A 23,505-nucleotide genomic window follows, 5' to 3' on the forward strand; every position below is an offset into this window, starting at 1 on the left:
AAGTCATGATTCTAACACCATTTATAAATATCTTGTTATATTTAAAAACAAAACAAAACAAAATTTCCAGGGCCCAACTGGCTCTGCTCCTGCACAGAAAGGATTAACCTTCAATATTCATTATCAGGGTCACAGGGTGTGAGGGTGGGAAGGAGAGGCAGATTTGGGGGGAGGGGGCTGAAAAACAGAGAGAAGGACAAGCCAGTCTGTAATGAGTGTCCTCCAAGGCATCCAGAACCGTGGGGGGAGGCTGCCTGTTAGAGACTCAGACATCAGTGCTGTACCCTCAGGGCTGCTCCTGTCCCCAGTCCCTGATGCTCCAGAGTGATCTGTCCTTTCACACACCCCTGCGGGGTCCCAACGTCAGGATCCCTTCTTTCCTCTCAGTCCCAGCCCGCTCAACTCACCACCCAGCTCTCAAGGTCCCTCCTAACAGGGAGCAGCCCCCTCCCCAAATGAGAAGCCTGAGGAAAGCTGGAGGTCCTTCCTGGGAGGAGGGTATTCCAGGGGTGAGCCACTTCTGGGGCCGCCCTTCAATCCCTGACCAGGCGATAAATGTGGTGCTGGGCCCCTCGCTCACTGGTGGAGACTTCGAAGACATAGGCAGTGCACAGCAGCAGCTCCTGGGTGTCTCTGTTCGTCACGGCCTGCCAAGGGGCCAGGAGGAGGGGTTTGTGCTTGGAAGAGAGAGAAAGGACCACCGTGCCCCCCTCCGCCTCGGTTATCACAGGATACCCAGGAAAGGGGTCCCCACCACATCACATTCCCCAGGTGAAAGAGGGCCACAGATCAGTTTCCCCAAAAGTCAAAGGGATCCCACCATATCAGGTTTCCTGGACCAAGGTTAAAAAGGGGGGGGGGGGCTCCCCTTAGCTAAGGACCCACCGCGAGTCCTCCCAGTCAGTTTCCCCAGGGAAGAGGGATCCCTCATGAGAATGCTGTGGAGCCCCCACCACATCAGTTCCCTGGGTAAAGGGACCCCCTAAGCCAAATGTTAACTGCAGGGTCCTCAGTGCGTCAGGTCCCCAGGCGAAAGGGCCCCTGGGGCCAAGAGTCTGGGGGGGCACTCCCAGCCCCAGCACATCACCTGGAGGATGGTGAAGTTCTCCAGCACGCTGTTCATCATATAGCGCTCGGGCAGCTGCCGCAGCTTGTGCAAGAAATTCACTAGGTACTCGCACATGGGCGAGCGCAGCAGGCGGTACACGAACCTCCCGTCCTCTAGCTGGGCACGCTCCGTCTGAGCCGGGGCAGAGGGCGGGCAGAGTGGAGAGGACAGTGACTGACACACACAGGGCTCGCCCCAGGAACCCAGCCCCACTCTGTGCCCTTCGGCTGCCACACCCACTCCCCACTACCATCTTCCCTCTTCCATGGCCCCATCCGCAGTGACTGGACATGGAACACTGAACCCTCAGATACCCAACCCAGCGCCACTAAGCCTGCAAACCAGAGACCCCCCAGCCCCTCAAAACCGTGCTCTGAGCCCTCATGACTTCTGAACTCCTCTGATCTGCAATACCCCCAAACCCTCCAAAGACCCTTCAATGAAATCTCCAAACTCTCTGACCTTTGAACTTGAGACCCTGTAAGTCTTCAGCAACCTAACTGTGACCCCTGAACCTCCTTGCCCTATGAGTTCTTCTAGATGCAGAAGAACCTTTCGAATCTCTGACTATCAGTCTCTGTCCCACACATTACCTCTGAACCCTCAGACTGACCCCTACATGTGACTTTAGAATGCCATTATCAGCTGGAAGCCTATGCATTAAACCCTCCAGTGCCTGAGGCTGGGACCCCCACCCCATCCCACCCCACCATGAAGGCTCCCCCAAAGCCTGGGCTGTTGTGGCTCCGGGTCCATTGAGTCTGCACCCCCAAAGTGGCAGCCCGCCCAGAGCCCCGCCCCTCCGGCCTCACCTCCACCTTCTCCACCACCTGCTTGCCGAAGGAGCAGACCTTAGAAGAGCAGGTGAGGGTCATGAGCTCCAGGCTCTCGTACTGGCTGCTCACGCCATAGAAGCCTCCACTACTGCCGCCAGCCCCCACCTCCTCACCACTCGGGCCCCAGTTCAGGTCCGCCTGGGGGGTGGGGAGACACAGGTATAAGTTGGAGGGGATGTCCCTTTTACATTGTGGGGACTCTTCTAAGGTGACAACTCTGCCTCATGGTCCCTGTAGCTGCCTGCTTTGCTTCCTCAGCGTTCCAAGTCCCCACCTCTCCAAGGGCTGGTTTCTGGAGAAGACCCACCCTTCATCAGTGCTGCAGAAGTCTGAGTCCCCAAAATGACCCTGACTCTCTCTCCCTAGGGAGCCCCCCACAAAAGGAGTCCTGGGATTCAACTTTTCACTCCTGACGCCCTTGACTCAAGGGCCCAGCCCCTTCCAAGGACCTGGTTACTAAGGACGCCATCACTCATTCCCTTGCGCAGCTGGAGGTTCTCCTTCAGACGCCTTCCCCACCCTGGTTGCTAAGACAAGGGGCTGCTCCCTAGCAGCGGGGCCTAGGGAACCCTCACTCCTCACGAGAGCACTGTCTGCAGCCCTTTCAGCTGATTCGCAGAGGTCAGACCCCTCCATGACCCCCATGGCCAAGACAGTCCCTCATGCCAGGTGGGGTCTAATGAAACCCAAGGCCTCGTATCACCTGTGGCCTAAGCCCCTTGGTCACCTTCCTGGGAGGCACACCTCTTCCTCTTCCTCACTTTCAACTTGACCGGGTCACTCTCTGGGGTGGTCCAGTCCTCTCCTCAGAGGCCTAGCTCCATCCCTCACCCTGGCACCAGGGCCTTGTGGAATCAGACAAAAACAGGAGGCCTTTCCAGCCACTACCGTGCATCCCTTCAGATGCTGGGCTTCTAAGCGTCGGCCTCCAGACCTGGGACCTGGAGGGGCCTGTGTTAAGCTCTGACAACGCTCTACTGACCATACTTAGTGAAGCTCTGGAGCATCAGCCACTGTACTGGACACTAAACCAAACAGGCTGAAGAAAGACCCAAATGGACCCTCTTTCTCACAATTATATGCACAGCACCTGGCATTGTATATAGTAAGTGCTTAATAAATGACTGCTCAATAAACACAGGTCTATATGAAGCCACTTCCCAGCCCCTTCAATGGCATCCTCATGGCCAGCCATTCTCTAACAGGGTCTGGTGGGACTTAGCATCCCTCTTAGAGGCCACACTCTCCAGGCCCCCATTTGCTAAGGGGAGGAGGGCATCCCTTAGCAACAAGGCTTGGTACCGTCGGGTGGGAAGTAGGGAAGTCTGAACGGACACAATCCCCAGGGCCATATCAGTCACAGGACTGGGTGTGGCAGAGTCCTGCGGGAGATGGGGAAGTCCAAATCCTGTCCCTCCATCTACACTGGTCCCCAAGGGCCCAAACTCCTTAGTGCTCCTTGTGGCAAAGGGGGCTGATACTCTGGGCCATAAGGAGTGGTAGGGTCCAGGCTGACGTGGTCGAGCCAGAGGCCTTCGCTGGGAGGCCTCATGATGTGTGAGCACTTCTGGTTTTGGTGGCAGAACTCACCCAAAACTTGACCAGGAAGAAGGCATGGGGGGGCCCGCGGTCATACAGCTCCCGCAGACCCCCCTTCTTCTCAGGGAATTTGTCATAGATCTGCCGGACGTCCACACTCTCGAGGGGGGGCGCTCCAGGGCTGGGGCAGTGCTGGCTGATGTGGACGAACAGGTGCCTCTGGTACTGGAGAGGAACAGCCATAGGTGAGGAGCGGGGTATGGGCAGGGGATGGGCGGGAACCCGGCCTCGAATGCCGAAGCTAGTCTCACACCCCTGTTGCCACCCCCAGAGCTCCTGCCAGCCTTTCCACTGTGTCCACCCAGACACTGGGCCCAACTCCCAGTCACTGTCCCCACTCTCTTCTGCCCCTTCGTTCCCACAGCACCTCAGTCCCCAAGCCCTGTCCCTACAGCTCAATTCTCTGCCCTTCCACATGCTCTCCATCCTCACAGCCCCGTCCTCTCCCACTGTCACCCCTGCCTCCTGCATGGCTTCCCAGCCTCCAGTCTCTCCTCCCCGGTTCATTGTGCACATGGCTCTAGAGCTGGCCCTCAACCTCTCCTGCTCATAACCATCCCATGGCTCCCCAGTGCCCCCAGGACAAAGCCCAAACCCCTCAACCTGGCCATACTTTGCACAGTTGTTCATAAATCTTCCATCACTGGATGGATGGATACATGGATGGACGGATGGGTGGATGGATGGATGGATGGGAATCCATAGAGCCCACACCAAGACTTCCTCTCTGTTTGCATTCTTACCACTTCACTTCTCATCCATACCCTGAAATCTTCCCCATCTTTTCTCTGGTTCACAGGCCAGCACTCAACCCACTGAGCCACACCAGCCAGGGCTCCCATCTTTTCTTCCAATACAAATCCTCCTCCATCTTTCCAGGTCACGCATATCTACCTCTTTCTGGAAGCCTCCACTGATCACAAACAGATGGGATCTCCCTACCACCTCCACAGTTCCCCACCACCAGGAAACAGTCTGGCTCCCTCAGCCTGGCAGAGCCAGCTCCTCCAGAACCAGCACCTGCCCACCTGGCCACAGCCTCACCAGCTTCCCACCCTATGCGATGACTTCTTACCCCAACGGCCTCCATGCTGTTTGCATCTCTGTGCCTGAAACATCCAGTTCTGTACACAGCAAACTCCTACGTAACCCTCAAAGAGCGACTCAAATGTCATCACCTCAGGGAAGCACCCCCCTGACTCTCCAGGTAGAATCACTCCTCTGTACACCCACAAAAGCTTGACTTTCCCCCATCCCAGCACATATTCGTTATTCAACAGACAGCTACCGAGAACCTACTATCTGGAGGCACTACTGTGGGTCTCAGGGCTACAAGGTCAAGTCCCTGGCCTCCTGGAGCTCACAGTCTACTGGCAGAGACAGAAAAAAAAATTTTAATCATCATATGGAAAATATGAATTTCAGAGAGTAATGTATGCTATGAAAAAAATTCCTAATAAGGCATAGTAAGGGGGTGGAGAGGGATGCAGCTAGTGTTTTCCATAAGGTCATCTGGGGAAGCCAATCTAAGAGGGCAATCAAGCAGGGCCCTGAATGGAGGCACAGAGTGGGGAGAGCTGGGGAAAGCACATGCCAGGCAGCAGGAACAACATGCAAAGGCTCTGAAGCCGGAGCGGGCCTGGTGTGTTTGGGAAAGGGCATGGAGACCCGTGTGGCCATGGCAGAGCAAACAAGGGTAAGAGTGCAGGAGGTGAGGGCCGAGCAGGAATGGGGGTCAGATCGTGCAGAACTTTGTGGGCAAATAAAGGACTTGAGGTTTCCCGTCTAGAGAGATGGGAGGGTTTTAACCTGATCTGACTTGGGTTTTACCAAGACCACTCTGTAGAGTCATTGGTTTTTGTGTGGCTACCGCAAACTTTGTATTCACAAACGCTAGTTCCTTTTCACACAGCTCAACTACATTTCCCAGACTCCTCTGCAGTTATGTGTGATCATATGACTAAGTCCTGGCCAACGGGATATGAGCAGACCTGATAGTTGCCACTTCCAAGTCGGACCTATAAAATCTCCTCATTCTCTCCCTTCCACCATCTGCCAGCCAGATGCAGAGAATCCAGCAGCAGATTCCGAAACCCTAGAAAATGGCAGAGCCACAAAATGGAAGAAGCGTAGATTCCCCGCATCACTGTGTGGAAGGCTTCTGTTGACCACCCACATTGAAATGTCACATGAGTGAGCCATTTCTATGATGTTCTGTCCCTAGGTGTTGGGGCCATTTCCTCTGTCGGCTCACCCTGACTCATATGGCATCTGTCTCCATCCTAGGTCAGGAATAGCTCCAACCTAGAAATAAGATCTGCTTTTGCAAGTTCCCAGTGTCCACCCCAAAGCCTGGTGCACAGTAGGTACTCAGAAGTGTTTGATGAATGAATAAATTCCATTCCGGAGAGTTTCTCTGACCTCCCGAACCCATGACCTCATGACCTGCCAGTTCCTCTATGCTCAGAGCTGCCAGAGTGCGGTCCTCCCACCAGCAGCATCAGCTTGTAAGAAATGCAAATTCTCAGGCCCCACATCAAACCTACTGAATCACATATTCTGAGAGTAAGACTCAGCAATCTGCATTTTAACATGCCCTCCACATCGTTCTGATACACGCTATAGCCTAAGAACCACTACTTTATGCTTTCCCTTCCAATAAGCCTCTACATTCCAAAACACCCACAGCAACTGTCCCAAAATTGCACTCACAGAGTCAACTGCATCCGGGGGTTCCACGAAGGCTGAGAATTCCACCAGCTGTAATCGGGCAGTGCCCAGGGCCCGAGCCTGCCAGGCTGGGGGTGATGGTGCAGGCGGGGGCAGGGCAGGGGGTGAGAGGGCTTGTGGGGGCTCGTACCCTAGAGAAAGAAGAACAAACAATAAAAATTGCTAACGTTTATGGAATATATCAAGCACTGTTCTCTCTTGCCTGCCTCCACTTAAAAGCTGAAAAAGCTAAATACTCACTTTCCCAGCCTCCCTTGCAGCTAGAGGTGGCCATGTGACACAGTCCTGGCCAATGAGACGTTAGGGGAAATCTGCTCGGGGGCTTCTGGGAAGGAGTTTCTTCCTGAATGAAAAAGACAGAACTTTGGGAGGAGAAAGCTTTTGGTTCTTGTCAAGTCCTGCTTGGGACATGACGCCTGGAATCACAGTAGCCATCTCAGTGAGCAGAGGCCGAGGGACCAGTCCAGCTGCTAGTCCTGATACTGCTTGGCTGCTCAGCAAGCACATTAGCATCCCACCTTCAGACTTTTAGTTATGTGGAATCACTAAAACCTTTTTATTTATGGCACTATTAATGTTTAAGTATTGTTGTTTGCAGCCGAGAGTATTCCTAATTGATGAGTCTGTGGAACCCAAGTGTGATTTTTTTTATTAATGGGAGTTCATAGGACCACACCAGCCTGGACTTCTGGAAGCCATCTTTGCAGCCAGATGGGCAGAGCTTGCCTGGTGACGAAGCCACCAGAACAAGGAAGAACCAAACAAATCCTGATGCTACCATTTGAACCCCTGGATCCAGCCATACCTGAAGCTCTAACTCCTGAAATATCAGGTACTGGTAACAATACATTCTGTTTAGTTGTTGTTGTTGTTGTCATCTAGCTTGACTTGGGTTTCTGTCACTTGCAGCTGAAAGAATCTTGACTAATACACCTCCCAATGTCCCTTAGGCTAGCAAGTGGCAGAACACAACCCAGCGTGTCTGGCTACAGATGCCATGCTCTTACCCACTACAAATTCTGTCACTCATCCTTCCATCCCCCCACATACCCTGCCTCAGAGCTGGGCATCACTAGGAATGTGTCCCCTGATTAATGGAAGGTTGAAGGAAAGACAGGGGTGACAAGAGAGACAGGAGACCAGGGAGGGTGGAAAGCAGACTCTTACCTGGGAGGTCAGTAGATGGGGGTGTCAGTGACAAGGAGAACGGTGTCTGTGAGAATGGCTTCACACTGAGGGAGAAAGGAAGCTGAGGGTCAGCAGGTGGAACAATGCTAATCGAGATGCTGATCATACTGAGCTACCGTATGCTGAGGGGACAAGCTGGACCCTGCGCTAGCATGGGATGTGCACATTTTTATCAAAGCATCACACCAATGACGTGGGTGTGATTACTACTCTTCTCATTTGCACAAGAGCAACCTGAGGCGCGCGGGGCTCGGTGGGCCCACCCAGTCCCACAGCTGGGAGCAGTGCAGCCTGGGCTCGGACCAACTCAGTGCCAACCACGAAGCCTGGGGTCTTGATGATGGTGGGGTACCTCTCACAGAATGGCAGGAAGAGAACAGAAATGGGGTCTCAACAGGTGGGGAGAAGAAGAGGAAGTTTGGAGAAAGAGGAGGCTGAAGGGTCAGGAGGGTGGGGAGGACATGACCAGCAGCCCCGAAGTAGGGCATCAGGCCAAACTCTGGGGTGAGGCAGCAGCACAACAGAATCCCGTGCAATATGGCTAGCAGAAATGTCTGCAGTGAGCCCGGGCTGGTATGGCTCAGTGGATTGAATGCCAACCTGCGAACCAAAGGGTCATCAGTTCGATTCCCAATCAAGGCACATGCCTGGGTTGTAGGCGAGGTCCCCAGTAGGGGCGCTCAAGAGGCAACCGCACACTGATATTTCTCTCCCTCTCTTTCTCCCTCCATTCCCCTCTCTAAAAATAAATAAATAAAATCTTTTTAAAAACGTCTGTGGTGACGGAAATGTTCCATATCTGTGTCATCCAATACTGTAGCCACTGGCCACATGTGGTGAACGACCACACGACATATGACCGCTGCCTGAGGAACCGAAATTTTTCTTTCATTTAATTTGAATTACCTTAAATTTCAATAACCACATGTGGCTAGTGGCTATGGTATCTGATAGCAGAGTTCTAAAGGCCAATGACCTATTACTATCCCAGGAGATGGTGGTAGGGAGACTGAGAGGTCAGAGGTCAAGGGGCATGAGGTCAGAGGTCAGTAAGAGGTCAAAGGTCCAAAGATCAAGATCACAAAGCTACAAATTCCAGGGGCTTTCAGGCTTTGACTCCCAAGGGCCTTGACCTAGTCCTTGCCATTCCCTTTCTGAAATCTAAACTCCAGAACCCTCCCACTGACTTAACCTGTTGTCACCAGGCCACTGCCCAAATGCCACCCCCTCAGAGGCCTTCCTGACTCCCGTCTAAACAGAGCACACGCACCCTGCTGTATTTTCCACATGTATTCCTCTCTTATTAGTGCTGATTTCCTCGTTTACATGTTTACTGTCTGTCTCCTCCCCGCTCCCTATATGTCAGCTCTGTGAAGGCAGGAATTCTCTCTAACCTGTTCAATGCTGTGTCCCCAAGCCAAGCAGAGTACTTAATAGCTGCTCAGCAAACATTTGACTGAGTGACCAATGGCTTAACACTGGCCTTCTCTCAGGTCCTGAAACTCACCAAACATCCCTACCTCAGGGCCTTGGCACATGCTGTTTTCGCTGCCTAAAATATTCCCATCCCCACTCTTCATCAGGCGAAGTCCTACTCAGCCTTCAACGTTATGCCCTCAGAGCAACCCCCGGAACTCTCTCCCTCACCCCAGGACCGTCGCACCACATCACACACTCCCTTGAGTCTGTGCACGTGATCTCGTGCACATTCATCTCCCCAAATTGACTGACAGCTCCAGGCTGGGAGCCCCAGCAGCCAGTCCAGTGCGCACTGAACCACCCTCCTTCCCGGCAAACCTGTGGCTCCTTCGGCTCTGGGGACTTGTTCGGACACTTCCTGTGTCCCCATCCAGCAGCACCTCCCAGCGAACTTTCTTCTCTCCCAGCCTGGATCCCACAGCCTGTCACTTACTCCTTCTCCGGTAGCACCCTCGGCCCTCCTGCCTCACAGTCCAGAGGCCACGTTGCCCTCCCACCATCCAGCCTAGACCCACTGACTCCTTTCTGGGCCGAAAACTGCACCTCCCATGTGCCCCTGGGGCCCACTTCTATTCTTCCAGGCTAGACACATACCCTGTCACCTTCATGGCCCTCTCAGCGGTAAAAAGGACACTCCTATTTACCTCTGAGGCCCATTTTCTTCCTTCTGACTCTGAAAGAAGATAAGGACCCCTGCTCAGGCCCAAGAAACCCCTCTATGGGATGAGAACACACCTTCCCATGAGCCTTAGGGGCTCCACTCAACCTTTCTGGGAGCCTCTGGACCTACAGCTGCCTTTCCCATAAGCCTCTGGGGCCCAGCCAACCTCACCAGAAGGCCACTATCCCTGTGGACCATCCTCCAGGCCTCTCACGTTCATCAAGACCCAGCTGAGCTCACTTTTTCCCAAACCCACTCCTCCCCCAGGCTGTACATCTAGGGACAGTCCCACCAACCCCAGTCACCAGCCAGAGCTCCGGCGCTGTCTCTGCCCCTCTCTCCTCCTCAGCCTACCAGGCCCTAGAACCATCCCTCCTCCTCCTCCTGACTCCCTCTGCCCAGCCCCTCCTCACTATCCCGTCTCAGACCTAGTCTTCTCCCCTCTCCAGACCAACGTCCCCTCCCCCTCCTGCCTGGGTTCAAATCCAGGTAGCTTGGCTCTGGAATCCCTGTTCACAGGGCAGCTGGGAACTGGGAAGTGGGGTGAGAAAGGCCTGTGGGAGAGAGTAGAGGTGGGAGATGGGTGCAGAGGCAGAACAGAAAGTACTCACTCTGGAACATTCCAGGGGGTCCCAGAGCTCCCTGACCAAAACTGGAAAAGCTCAGAGGCCTGGAGATAAAACAAAGGCAGAGGAGAGGGGCTCGGTCAGCCAGTTCGTCCCCTGTTGAAACCACACCACCCCCCCACCCTCCAGCCCTGAACCCGACAGTCCCCAACCCAAGCCACCTGAGGACCAGCGGGACCCAGTTTGGCCTGCAGGGAAGGGGCCGAGATGAGCTGGGCTGAGGACATGGTGGCCATTGTCTGGAATGCCTTATCCTTGGAAACCTGGTCCTGGAGGAGAAGTGGAAGGGCCATGTCAATGGGGAGTTCCAGTAGCCACAGCGAGGGCAGGGACAATGACAGGGCAGGATAAGCGTGGGGAGGTGCGGAGTTGGGGGGTCAAGGCAAAGGAGTGTCTGTGTTCAGGGAGTGGGTGGGAGGATGGGCAGAGGGACTTACCACATTCAGGGCCTGCCCATGGGGGTGGGGGAGGATGGCGATGAAGGAAAGAAAACATGATTTAGGAAGTGAGGCCTGGACACCCCACCTTTCTGCCCTGCCAACCCCAACAGCCCCGCCACCCTGAGCTGAGCTAGGAGAGGAAGACAAACTGAAGGGTGAATATGCGAGAGAGGGGGCCAGGCCTAGACTACCTGGGAAAGAGGTTCCTAATGCCCAGAATAAAAGCCTGTAATGAGGGTTTCTAAGTCAATAAAGACCCAGACGGAAGTGAAGGTTTCCGGATAAGCAGGCAACAGGAAATGAGAATTTCAGACCCAGGGGGAATAGGCGGTGCACAGTTCGCAGCCAGGACAGGACAGAGGGGAACAGCGAACTCCAAACAAGATGGGAGGGAAGGTCTTTAGACCTAGAGAGAAAGGAAGGGGAGACTTCTGGCTACAAATAAAAGGAACAGGAAGTGGTGGTCCCCAAGTTCAAAGAAAGAGACAGAAAAGACTCCATACTCAGGAGGGATAGAAAATGAGGATCCTCAGCCAAGAGGGATCAGGAAATGCAGAGGAGGAAGAAACGAAAAGGGATATAAAGAGCTCCCAAAGGAAATGAAGCGATTTGGCACCGAGCGAATGGGCAGGCCACACAGGGAGGGGAAATGGGAAGGTGAGCCAGGAGGACAAGAGGAGTCCCTCAGAGCCCGAGTGGGAAACAGCAATGAGGACACCAGGAAGAGCAAAAGGGAGGACAGGAGGGGAGAGGAGAGGGAGGTAGAAGATAGCAGTAGCTAGAGGAGAGGCCTGACGCCCCATCCTTCTCGCCTTTCCGAAGCTAAACCTATGCAGCCCCCTGTCTATGGATCTTTCCAGACCCCAGGGTCTCGATCCACCCCTCCCCTCCTTGCTGGGTCACTAACCCACCCACCTTAGGCCTCTGCTTCCCCCGTTCTGTCTACCCTTCTGTGTGAATCTGTTCCCATTTATTGGTCTCTGTCCTGCACCCCGGTTCTCTCTCCCCCTTCTCTAGATCTCTGTTACCTCCTCTAAATCCCTGTCCCCTCCCTCTAGGTCCCCCTCTCTCTTAATCCCTGTCCTCTCTCTCTGGGTCTGTCTCCTCTCTCTCTGGGCCCCTGTTTCCCTCTCCATGAATGTCTCCTTTGGTCTCTACCTTGAGCTTGGACTGGATTTCCCTCGATTTCCTTCGGGCCAAAACCTGGATGTGACTAGAGACCTGGAGGGAGTGAGGAAGGAGGAGATTCAGACCAGAGTGACTTGCCTCTAGTGTTCCCTGCCCCTTTCCTCCCTCAGGCACCCCACGGAGCTGCTGGAACCTGAGAGATGACACATACCCAACATGCTAGCTGTCTCGGGAGTATGCAAACCTAGATGTGACCACAAAGGCCACGCTCTTCTCACTAACACTTCTGGTCTTCCCCAGACCCAGCAAATCCAGGCCTCCTTTCCCCTCCCTGCCCTTCTTTCTTTGGCTTCTTTGGTCTCTCTTACTCGGGCTCTAACGCAACCGCTAAGAGAACTGTACCAAGCAGGCACAGAGTGTACTCACAGAGATTGCCAAGAAGACAGACAAAAGCCCATGAACCAGACCCTCCTTGAACCTGAACCTGCCCATACTAGTATGGCCCTGAGAAGACAAGCCTGTCCCAGACAGAAGCCCACAAGTCAGCCCTGAGACCTGTTTGCGAGTTCGGGTCTTCCCCGTCCTCAGCTTGATGTAGCGGGCGATCAGTTCATTTCGACCTGAGGAGTCAGAGATGGAACAGAGTTAGACCTTCAGCAGAACTTCCCAACAGAGGACACCAGGGAAGGAGAGAGAAGCAACAGTTCCCAGAGGTCCACAGCCAGCTGGGAGCTCGGCGGAAGCAAGAGTTATGACTGCAGGGTTGGGAGTCAGGCTGCCTGGGTTCAAATCCCAGCTCTGCCACACACTAGCTTTGTGGCCTTAGGCAAATGGCTTAGGTTTTCTGGGCCTCAGTCTCCCCATGTGTACAAATGGGATGCAAGCTCCTACCTGAGTCATCATGAGGATACGAAGTGCTTTAACGTGAACAGTGTTGAAAGCTCCACAAATGTTCAATCCGCGGAGGCCAGGGCCAAAGAGAGGGGCAGACTCACCGTACATCTTGCCTTCGTCAGAGAGGATGATTTTCCGCCGCCCGCATGGCGGGTAGATGGCCAGGGCCTCCTGGAAGCTCTGCTCGATGTCCGGACTCCAGACGCCCTCTGCATCTGGGCCTCCATCTCCCCCAGCCCCCTCGCTGCCACCGGTGCCCTCCTCACTTCCTTCCTCACTTCCCGTCCAAGCGCTGCCATCGTCCAGGGGGGCCCCAGCCCGGGGTTCTCCCATCTGGGCCTGGAAGGACACAGAGCTCAGCAAGTTTCCCCTGACCTACCCAGAAGGACCTTGAGCTCGGAGGTCTGGGGGGCCCGGGACCCCTGGGTCTGAGGGAGGAGGGGTCCTGGAAAAGGGGGCCAGATTTCTGGAGAAGCTTAGGGTGAAGAGTATTGGGCGGCTTTCCAGGGAAATCTGGGTTATGATGAAGTCTTGAAGACCCCAGATTCATGCGTAGGGCCCATGAACTTGGGTATGGATTACAAGTTTAAAATGACAGGAGTCAGGGCCTGGCTGCAGGAAAGGGGGTTGTGGGTGAGATCTTAGTCCCACCCCAAGAACAGGTGCGGGGATGTGAGCAGCAGCTGCTGGAAAAGAAGAAGGGGCGCGGGCCCTAGTAAAGCTGAAGGGTAGATCTAGACAGAGGGGAACAGAGTCCCAGAGGGAGGGGGACTGAGATCTAGAGAGAAGGGGCCAGAGACACAGAGGGTAGTGGACAGAGGTTCAGAGGAAGTCAGGGACAGAGACCCAGATGGAAGCAGGACAGAGACTCAGGGCAGAAACTCAAGTGGACATCAGGAAAGACGCACGGAACCAGAGACTGGGGGGGCAAGGGCGCCCTGCCATCAGGAGAGCCAGAACAAAGGGCCCAGGCATCCCCTCCCCCAGTTTCCCACAACCCCCATCAGGGGAGGGGCTGGCCAGCAAGGACCTTCCCCTCAGCCCTCGGCCCCGCCCCTTCCCTCCCACCCTGGCACCGTGGGCTCCGATCCAACTCCAGTTCCCAGTGACTTTCCGGAGGCCGGGAACAGGGGAAGAAAACTTTTTCCAATACAGTCAGATCCCGCCTCCCTGGCGGCTCCACGTCTTCCACAGCTTTCCCAGGACTCCAGAGTCCATGCTCCAATCCCCCTCCTCCCTCGGACCCTGGAGTCCCGGCCGAGACAGACAAAGACCCCAGGCCGAGCCCAATGGCGCTGCGGCGTTCAGGACCCCCGTAGGCCAAAATCCCAGCCCAGCTCTCCCCCATGTGGCCAGACAAAGGGACGGAGGAGCCGGCTAAGAAAGGTCCCCCTGATTTCCCTCCCCAGGCCCCAAACCGCCGAAGAGACGAGACTGAAGATCCAGAAAGCTCTGTAGCTTTCCCTCTGCCACCCCGGAGGCCTCTTTCTCCCTGAGGAGGACCAGGCGCCCACGAATGACACACACGAATCAGTTCGGTCAGAAACACGCAGAGTCCTTTCTCGCTTACAAACGCCACCGCCGCGGATACTCACATCCCACACATACCCAACAAAGTCCGCTGTCCTCACCCACTCCCACGCGCACACTGCTAAACTCGGACGCATCAGCAGACACCCCATCTCCGGCGAAAGCTCCAACCCCGCACTTAAGACTGGATCGGGAGCGCAAACTCGAGCCCCGGGATAAAAAGAAGGCGGCATGCAATTCAGAGACGATCCCCAAAACACTCAAACTCCTAATGCGTAACTTTCCGCCCCAACTCACACACCCCAAAAGCAGGATCCCCGACTCCCGCCGGTGCCTTCCTACCTCCCGGCCTGGGGCTGGGGAGCCGCGGGCGGGAGGGGCGCTGCGAAGGAGAAAGTTGCCCGGGAGCTTTGTTTGGGAAAAGTGGGAGGGACCGGAGGGGGGGCGGGCCCGGACGCCGGACAACTGGGAAGGGGCATCCGACGGTGACAGTTTGGGGGAGGATTTTTGCTTTGGCAAAGGAAAGGTGAAGTCGAGCTGGGGTCTGGGAGCAACTTTAGGATTCTTATGCTTAGATTCCTGGGAGGGGAGCCGTGGGGATGGTTCGGACTTCTGGGTCTGAGGGAAGAGGGGACTGGGCGCCTGGACTCTGGGCCCTCTGTGTGTCTGTGTATGGGGGATGTGGAAGTAAAAGGAACACAGAAGGTTCTTTCCTGTTCAGCCTAAGGCATATTTTTGAGGATGGAAGTATGGAGGTGTGCTCTGATTGATTTCTGTAACAACGCGTTTTCCGTGTGACCTCACCAGAGTTGAGAGTCCTCAGCCAGACGGGAGTCTATTGGAGGTCCAGGGAGGTGGAGACTCCCACACGCACACTCACTAGCGGACTACAGGTGGCGCTGTCCCAGGGCAGAGAGAGAGAGAGAGAGAGAGAGAGAGAGAGAGAGAGAGAGAGAGAGGGAGAGAGACTGTGCCTGAGAGGAGAGGGGCTGTCTTCAAACTGAGACTCGTGGGACTGCAAGAGGCTGGACTCTGGGGACCTGAGAGGGAAGGGAGCCCTGATTCCGGGTTTCTTGGAAACTGGAACATATGACTAGATTTCGGGTTTCCGGAGGGAGTGGGGCCGTTTAGTGGAACCGAAGAGGGCTCTCAGTTCAGCGTCCCTACATGGCCCTCTGTTGAGTGCGTTAACCGTTTCCGAGAAGAGACACGGAGAAACTCTCAGAAATAAATACGAAACTAAGGAGTGGACAAACCCGAAGGGCAGAGGAAGCCTAGGAATGGAACCGAGGGCGCTAGGGACAAGATCTGGAGCACGGAGGCGTGGCCCAGGTGCGGGGGCGTGGCTCCAGGGCAGGGGGCGTGGCCACTTGCGATTGGAGCCAGGCAGGCAAGCCTGAATACCCGCAAGACTTGGGTCTTCAGCGCCTAGGTCAAACGGCAGGGGCGTGGTCTGACGAGGGAGTGTGACCAGCTGTGAACAAGAGGCTGGCTCAAGGGGCGTGGTTAACGGAGAATAGAGGCGTGGCTATCCAACAGAGGGCTCGGCTAGTGGGTGAGGTCAGAGGTGAGGGCGTGACCAGACACTAGGGGAGCCGCTAGGTGCTCGCGGAGCTCATTCAACGCTCCAGGTATCCCAGTTGGGCTCGAGACCAGAACTGTTTGGATTTAACAGTCCGTGGACGGCCCAAGTCTGAGAGTCTGGTGCCTGGACTGTGGTCTAGCATAAAGACGGGGCCCAGAAGACGGGGTGGGACGTAGGAGAAGGTGAGAAATTATATCTGGGTATGAATGTGGGGGAAGGAAATGAATGAAATCGGGGTTTGAGGCAAAGCCCAGAAGAGCCGGGACCTGGGAGGATGCGCGGGCCCTGACACGTTGGAGGGGGGGGGAGTAGAAGGAAACGGGGAGGGGAAATGGGTTTGGTGCGGTGTGGGGAGAGTTGCTTGGACAAGAGATAAAACCTGGGCAAGGGATGAAAGGCATGATTGTCTGGGGTCGGGGCTCTGACCCCTACAGCCTTCACCGCAATGTGGCACGCGCTGGTCCTGCTGCTGCTGCTCCCCTGTACCTCGGTGCCCCCCTCCACTGCAGCCCCGATCCACGATGCTGACACCCAGGAGAGTTCCTCGGGTTTTCTAGGCCTCCAAAGACTACTCCAAGACTTCGTCGGGCTTTTCCTGAAAGTGAGCGATGGCGGGGGGGTGGGGGGGTGGGTAGGGAGAAGGAGTTCCAGAGAAGAGGAACATGGAGACAGATGAAGATTGAGGGGTAGAAGGGATTTGGGGAGACAGGTGGCAGCCAGGCAGGACAGACAGGAAGAGGAGCCAAAGGAACAGAGAGAGACAGGGAGACTGAGAGATAGAAGGAGGGAGACAGGCAGAGAGGGAGATGGGACAGAGGCAAGAGAATGAAAGGTAGGATAGGAACAGAGAGACTGTGGGATGTGAGGAAGGTAATGGGGCAGATCATAGAGACAGAACAAGTGGGGAGTGAGGGCAGGAGGTGACTTAGTTAGGCCCTAAGGGTCAGAAGATGGAGAGGGAAGGGGGTGGAAGGGACGTGGCAGGGCCTCAAGGGCATGCTAGCAGGGCTGAAGGTAATGCTGGGGAGGCCTGAGGTCCAGCAGCTCACCTTTCGTCCTCTGGCCCCAGGATGACCTGCTACCGGGCACAGACAGCTTCTTCTCTGCCCCCATGGACTTTCGGGGCCTCCCTAGGAACTACCATGAAGAAGAGAACCAGGAGCGCCAGCTGGGGAACAACACTCTCTCCAGCCACCTCCAGGTCGACAAGGTGCTTATTCTGGGAAGTGCCTCCTGGAGTCTCCCTAGGATCCCTCATGCTGAATGGGGGATCATTCAGAACAGACCTGAGGCTTTGTTCTTAAGATTATTTGACGGGGCCCAGAACTTCATTGTCCTGAGGGCTTACTGCTTAAGGCAGTGGTCATGCAAGGGCTTGTATGGGAGTCAGATGAGGCTGTTCTTTTGCCCCTTGTTTCTCCTCTAAGGGGGCTACCACGTGACTAGCAACATGCCAGGGAAGGATAGCTCAGGGGGAAGTCTGAACCACTTGACCAGTATCTTCCTGGAAGAGGGCGGAGGGAAACAGTTTTGCTCTCACTCTTTCCTCCCATCTTCACAGGTGACCGACAACAACACAGGAGCGGTGTTGGTCTCCGAGAAGGTGATGGCATCCACCGAGCAAGGAGAGAACGTGGAGAGTGACTCAAAGGTTAGAACATGGCCCCGCCTCCTCACACTACTTTTCATTCCAAAGTGCTTTCTTAATCCTAAATGCTTTGTGTACCTCACCTTTGTAAGCCTTTGAGTTGTTCGAACCCCAGAGGACTTCATTTATGATCCTAAAATGTTTAAGAACCTCCAAGGGTTTGGCAAACCCTAAGCTTCTCTCTTGTCACATGCAGAGGTTTTTATTTCAAAAATTTCAAATCTACAGAAGTTAGGGAAAAAATAGTACAGTGAATATATCTGTATTACTTTTATTTATTTATTTATTTAGGAGAAGGGAGGGAGAAAGGGAGAGAAACATCAGTCTGTGGTTGCCTCTTGTGCACCCCCTACTGGGCACCTGGCCTGCAACCCAGGCATTTGCCCTGACTGGGAATCAAACCGGTGACCTCTTGGTTCACAGGCCAGCACTCAGTCCACTGAGCCACACCAGCCAGGGCTGGATAATCTTTGTTTTTATCCAGGCGCAGGGCCATCCTGTGCACTGTCAAATGTTTAGCAGCAACCTTGCCTCTGCCCACTAGGAGGAAGCACCACCCCACCCCCCCACCCCTGGTTGTGATGACCAAAAATGTTTCCACACTTTGGTTGAGAACTGCTGGCCTAGATTCACTGCCTGTTAACATTGTACCACATTTGCTTTATTTTTACTTTTGTACTTTTGAACCATGTGACAATAAATTATTGACATCGTGACAGTTCACCCTTAAATCCTGCAGCAGATATCACCTAAGAATAATGCATTCCTCCCCATGACCACAGTACCATTCTTCACCCAAGATATTTCACACTGCTGTCTCTGTATTGGTTTTTGAGGGCTGCTGTCACAAAGAACCACAGATTGGGTGGCTTAAATTTATTGTCTCACGGTTCGAGAGGTCAGGTGTCCAAGATCAAGGTTGGTTCCTTCTGAGGGCTGTGAGGGAGAGTCTCTTCCACGCCCCTCTCCCACCTTCCGATGATTTGATGACAGTCTTTGGCAACTCTTGGCGTGTAGATTGGGCCCCATCTCTGCCCCATCTTCATATGACATTCTCCCTGTGTGCATTTCCCTGTCTAAATTTCCCCTTCGCATAAGGACACCAGCCACATTGGATTAGAGCACAATAAGATCACATTCTGAGCCCTGGCTGGTGTGGCTCAGTGGGTTGAGTGCCGGCCTGCAAACCAAAGGGTCATCGGTTCGATTCCCAGTCAGGGCACATGCCTGGATTGCAGGCCAGGTCCCCAGAAGGGGGGCATGTGAGAGGCAACCGCACATTGATGTTTCTCTCCCTCTCTTCCTCCCTCCCTTCCCCTCTAAAAATAAATAAAATCTTTTTTAAAAAAAGATCACATTCCTGGGGGTATGGACTTCAACATATAAATTGGGAAGGGCCACAATTCAACCATCATGATCTCCTACAGGACTTCTCAGGCCTCGACTTATCAAAATGCAAGCTGATTCAGTAGGTCTGGGTAGGTGGGATGGAGCCCACTAATTTGCATGTCTGCAAGCTCCCAGATGATGCTGGTAATACTGGTCCACAGCTCACATTTTGAGCAGCAAGAACCAAACAAAAGTTCCGTCCATATTCACATGTCCTCACTGGACCCAAAGCTGTCTGTAAGAGTTAATTTGATCCCTGGCTGGTGTGGCTCAGTGGATTGAGAGCCAGCTTGCAAATCAAGGATCTTAGGATCGAATCCCAGTCAGGGCACATGCCTGGGTTGCAGGCCAGGGCCCCAGTAGGGGGCACATGAGAGACAACCACACATTGTTTCTCTCCCTCTTTTTCTCCCTCCCTTATCCTCTCTCTAAAAATAAATAAAATCTTTTTTTTTTTTTTTAAGAGCTAATTTGATTTTGGACCAGGATTCAATCAGTGGCCACAGGTAGCAGCTGCTTTTCTGGGCCTGGAGCTGAAATACAACTGAGGCCTAGACGTTATCTCTAGTTTGACCAAAACTCTGTTTCTGCGGTCAACAGACCTGAGGCTTTGATCTTAAGATTATTTGACGGGGCCCAGAACTTCATTGTCCTGAGGGCTTACTGCTTAAGGTGGTGGTCATGCAAGGGCTTGTATGGGAGTCAGATGAGGCTGTTCTCTTCCCTCCTTGTTTCTCCTCTAAGGGGGCTACCACGTGACTAGCAACATGCCAGGGAAGGAAAGGTCAGGGGGAATTCTGAACCATGTGACCAGTGATATGCTAGGGGAGGAAAGGCCACCCAGGGAGCAAAGTCCCACCGAACAATACTTGTTTTCCCAGTTTTTCCCACTGCTAAGCACCCAGGGCTTTCCGGCCCAGTAACCTTCTGCACCTGGCCCATCCTTTCCGCTTTGCTCATGCGTATGTAACTGCCTCCTGCATCACCCCCCTCAAGGATTCTTGGCTCTGAATTCTTTAAGGTAGGGGTGTCAAACTCATTTTCACCTAGGGCCACATCAGCCTCAAGGTTGCCTTCAAAGGGCTGAATGTAGCTTTAGTACTGTATAAATGTCACTACTCCTTAACAGTTAAGAAAGAGCTTGGCGCTGCCGCCATGTAGAAACAAGGTGTCAGGCTGGATAAAACATGGTGGAGGGCGGGATCCCGCCCACGGGCCTTGTGTTTGCCACCTGTGCTTTAAGGGAAAGGGGCATAGGGTCTCTTCTGCAGTTGCTTCCTGCTGAAGAGGGACAGAGTTTTCCTTCGAAGCCAAGTGATCCTTGTTCTCTGTCAGAGGCAGGATGAGGAGGTTGTGATGGTGGCTGGGGTCGGCAATGGGCAGGATTCCCAGAGTACGAGTAGGGCTTCTAACCTGGTGCAGAAAAATTGTGTTATGAGTCTTAATATTATTGGGGCAAAAGCTAGAATGACAAGAACCGCGATGACTGGTCTGATGAAAGGGAGAATCCAGGCAAGGATACTGAGGCACCCCCCCCAACCCCCCGCAGGCTGGTTGGCCTCAGTTTTGGATGTTGTTTGCCTTGTCAGGGGGTGGGAGAAAAACAAAACATGACTTTGGAGGGCTGTAGCCAAATATTTAAGAAAACAAGAAAAATGCAGGATCCAGTCGAGTTTATAGGTGAAAAAATAAAACTCGGAAGAACATTAACTGGAGTCTAATATCTATAACTGTATTATAGATTTTATTGGAACACAGTTTCTGTCCCTGAAAGTCACCCTCACTTTTTATCAAAGAGCCAAATGAAGACCAATTTATGTACTGCATGAAGTCCACTTTCAACGTGGCCTGAACATTTGCGTACACACAGTAAGAATAGTAATTGATCACATAGGCTCTTTGAAGTCTGCTTTGCTGGAATTTCATAAGGAATCTCCCGATTGAGCTTTAATTAGCCTTTGAGAGCAAAGAAGCCAAGCCTCACAGTTCCCATCAGGCTTTGCCAGCAATATGTGTAGGTTTGGGTGAAATCCTCAAGTTCTTGAGGTCCCCCCAAATGTCTTGAGGTTCTTCCTTTGCCAGCTCCCAGGAAAGCAACTTCCATTCTTCACCTGGAAACACTGCCACAAGCCATGTACATAAGCAAGGTACCATGCTCAGGGGCTGCTATCGGCTCCGAAAGTCAAGCTAATTCCTTAAAGCTCTTCTGACAACATCCGGAGACTACGAATTTCCCTCTCAATCATGACATTATAGTCAAAGTCTTGACTAATAAAATAAATTTAAAAATGTAAAAGGATCACCTTACAATTGCAGTCATGATTCTTTAGTCATGTCCAAAGCTTTTAATTCTAAAGTGCTTTGTGCATTTTTTAAACTTTTTTTAAAGGTTTTATTTATTTATTTTTAGAGAGAGGGGAAGGGAGGGAGAAAGAGAGGGAAAGAAACATCAATGTGTGGTTGTCTCTAGCGTGTGCCCCACTGGGGGTGTAGCCTGCAACCCAGGCATGTGCCCTGACTGGGAGTCGAACCGGCAACCCTTTGGTTTGCAGGCCCACGCCCAGTCCACCGAGCCACACCAGGGTGCTTTGTGTATTTCAAACCACTTTCCAAACCTCACGGGATATTTAATCCTAAAGCGTGTTGTAATCCCCACAGGCATTTTAAACCCCCAAGTGCATTTGAAACCTCCAAAGTGTGTTTTTAATCCCAAAGTAGTCTATAAACCTCTGAGTTTTATTTATCAATTTTAGAGAGTGACAGGAAGGAAGGGGGTAGGAGAGAGAAGGAAACATCGCTTTGTTGTTCTACTTATTTATGCATTCCTTGGTTGCTTCTTATATGTGCCCTGACCAGGGATCGAACCCACAACTTTGGTGTATTGGGATGATGCTCTAACCAATTGAACAACCTGGCCAGGGACTTGGAGTATTTTTAATTTCAAAAGTCCTTGCAAACCCAAGTCCTTGGTAAACTGTAAAGTGAATTTCTCATTCCCAAAGCGTCCTGTAGGTGGCAGACTGAGCTAAATATGCCAGTGGGTTGTCATTTGACTTTGAGGGTCTCCTCGTCCCTCCTCCCCAGGTACCCAAGATAGATGAGAAGGAGATCCTGCTGCCCATCCCAAAGACCATGGACAGCACCCACCCAGAACCTCATCCGCGAGTGGCCTTCTGGATTGTGAAGCTAACACAGCGAAGGTCCCACCAGAATGCCCAGGAGGGCGACCGCTGGCTCAGTGAGAAGCAACACCGCCTGCAGGCCATCCGGGACCGCCTGCAGGCCATCCAGGAAGGGCTCGGCCAGGGGACCCAAGAGGAAGTCCTTCAGGAAGGGACCCAGGGTTCCTCCTACTTCAAGCTGCCTGCCCGCAAGACACGCTTCCTGTACATTCTCAAGCCCTCCCAGCAGCTATAGGGGTGGGGACAGAGGAACACTTGCATATACCCCCCACCAAACCCCACCCCAAGCTCCATATGGAAATAAAGTTCTTCTATCTAACGGCACTATCTCCTTTCAGGGTTTGTCCCCAAGCCTCAGCCAATCAGGCAATAGCAAGTCCCAACAATAAAAAGACAACTGGGAAGTCATAAAATGTTTGGAAACGAAGCACTACACTACTAAAATAATGCATAGGTCAGATTAGTAAATATTTTTATTTTAATTTTTTTAAAGATTGTATCTATTTATTTTTAGAGAGAAGAGAAGGGAGGGAGAAAGAGAGGGACAGAAACATCATTGTGTGGTTGCCTCTCATGTGCTCCCTACTGGGGACCTGGCCAGCAACCCAGGTATGTGCCCTGACAGGGAATTGAACTGGTGACCTTTTGATTGGCAGGCCAGTGCTCAATCCACTGAGCTACACCAGCCAGGGCTCAAGGTAGTAAATATTTTTAAACTGAATACTAACAAATGTGACACAAACTTTGGAGAGTAGCTCAGGAAAGTCTCAGAAAAATTATGGCAGTAAATGCACATTTTAGAAAAGAGGCTAAATAATAATTAAAACTATCACTGATATAAGTACTCATCTATCTCAGAAAGCTATACAAATTTAACTGAGCTATAACTTAAGATTTAGCACTCTATGTATGTTACTACTGTACTGTAAAAAATTAATTTTGTAGGTGTTACAGAAGTACCCAGACCTCAAAAAAGGAAGGAAGAAACAAGACATTCTGAAAGAATATAAACAAAGAATGAAATACTAATAAAGTTAACGGGATCTACCACTTGCCAGCCTGTGCTACTAAAACACTTGGCAAACATTCTTACTGAACTTTCATAAGACCCCAAGAGGTGGGTATTTGTCTCCATTATAGAGAAAAGGCTGGCTTTCAGAGAGGTGAAGTGGCTTGCCAAGGTCGCGCGGCAATGGCACTAGGTTTGTCCGATTTTATATCTCTTTTAACCACTCACCACATCACCTGCCACACAGGTTCTTTCCCAGGCCTTACCATCTAATAGCCAAAAGAGTAACTATTAACAAGGATTACCACCTTAGGACCTGAAGGGAACCTAAGAAGCAATCATCTCCATTTCTGGAAGGACAACTGAGGCTCAGAGAGGGTAGCCATTGCGCCAAGGTCACAGTTAGGAAGTGATGGAGCCAAAATTCAAACCTAAGAATGCCTGATGACTCCAGGTCCACTACCTTGTCATCA

At 52.8% G+C, this 23,505-nt stretch overlaps 2 protein-coding genes across 4 annotated transcripts; one reads left to right on the top strand and one right to left on the bottom strand.

The window, feature by feature from the left end:
- Positions 1-17: 17 nt before the first annotated feature.
- TEAD2 (TEA domain transcription factor 2) lies at positions 18-14,626 on the bottom strand. Its single transcript, XM_024566451.3, has 13 exons — positions 14,521-14,626; positions 12,791-13,028; positions 12,351-12,415; positions 11,826-11,888; positions 10,665-10,676; positions 10,389-10,496; positions 10,213-10,271; positions 7,441-7,505; positions 6,256-6,404; positions 3,535-3,708; positions 1,921-2,082; positions 1,088-1,240; positions 18-647 (listed from the first exon to the last, which is right to left on the bottom strand). The coding sequence occupies exons 2-13, from the start codon at positions 13,020-13,022 to the stop codon at positions 534-536; spliced, it is 1,356 nt and encodes a 451-aa protein (XP_024422219.1). The 5' UTR covers positions 13,023-13,028; positions 14,521-14,626; the 3' UTR covers positions 18-533.
- Positions 14,627-14,654: 28 nt separating this feature from the next.
- Positions 14,655-22,347, top strand: DKKL1 (dickkopf like acrosomal protein 1). 3 transcript variants are annotated; one of them, XM_024566461.3, is made up of 5 exons: positions 14,655-14,745; positions 16,239-16,405; positions 16,874-17,014; positions 17,366-17,455; positions 21,926-22,347. In XM_024566461.3, the coding sequence occupies exons 2-5, from the start codon at positions 16,250-16,252 to the stop codon at positions 22,256-22,258; spliced, it is 720 nt and encodes a 239-aa protein (XP_024422229.1). In that variant the 5' UTR covers positions 14,655-14,745; positions 16,239-16,249; the 3' UTR covers positions 22,259-22,347. The 3 variants fall into 3 exon arrangements, with proteins under 3 accessions (XP_024422229.1, XP_045056294.1, XP_045056295.1); XM_045200359.3 differs by lacking the exon at positions 14,655-14,745 and adding an exon at positions 15,184-15,551; XM_045200360.3 differs by lacking the exon at positions 14,655-14,745 and adding an exon at positions 15,735-15,986.
- The last annotated feature ends 1,158 nt before the right edge of the window (positions 22,348-23,505 follow it).

The sequence above is a fragment of the Desmodus rotundus genome, chromosome 12 (assembly GCF_022682495.2).
Source record: "Desmodus rotundus isolate HL8 chromosome 12, HLdesRot8A.1, whole genome shotgun sequence".
Lineage (NCBI taxonomy): Eukaryota > Metazoa > Chordata > Mammalia > Chiroptera > Phyllostomidae > Desmodus > Desmodus rotundus.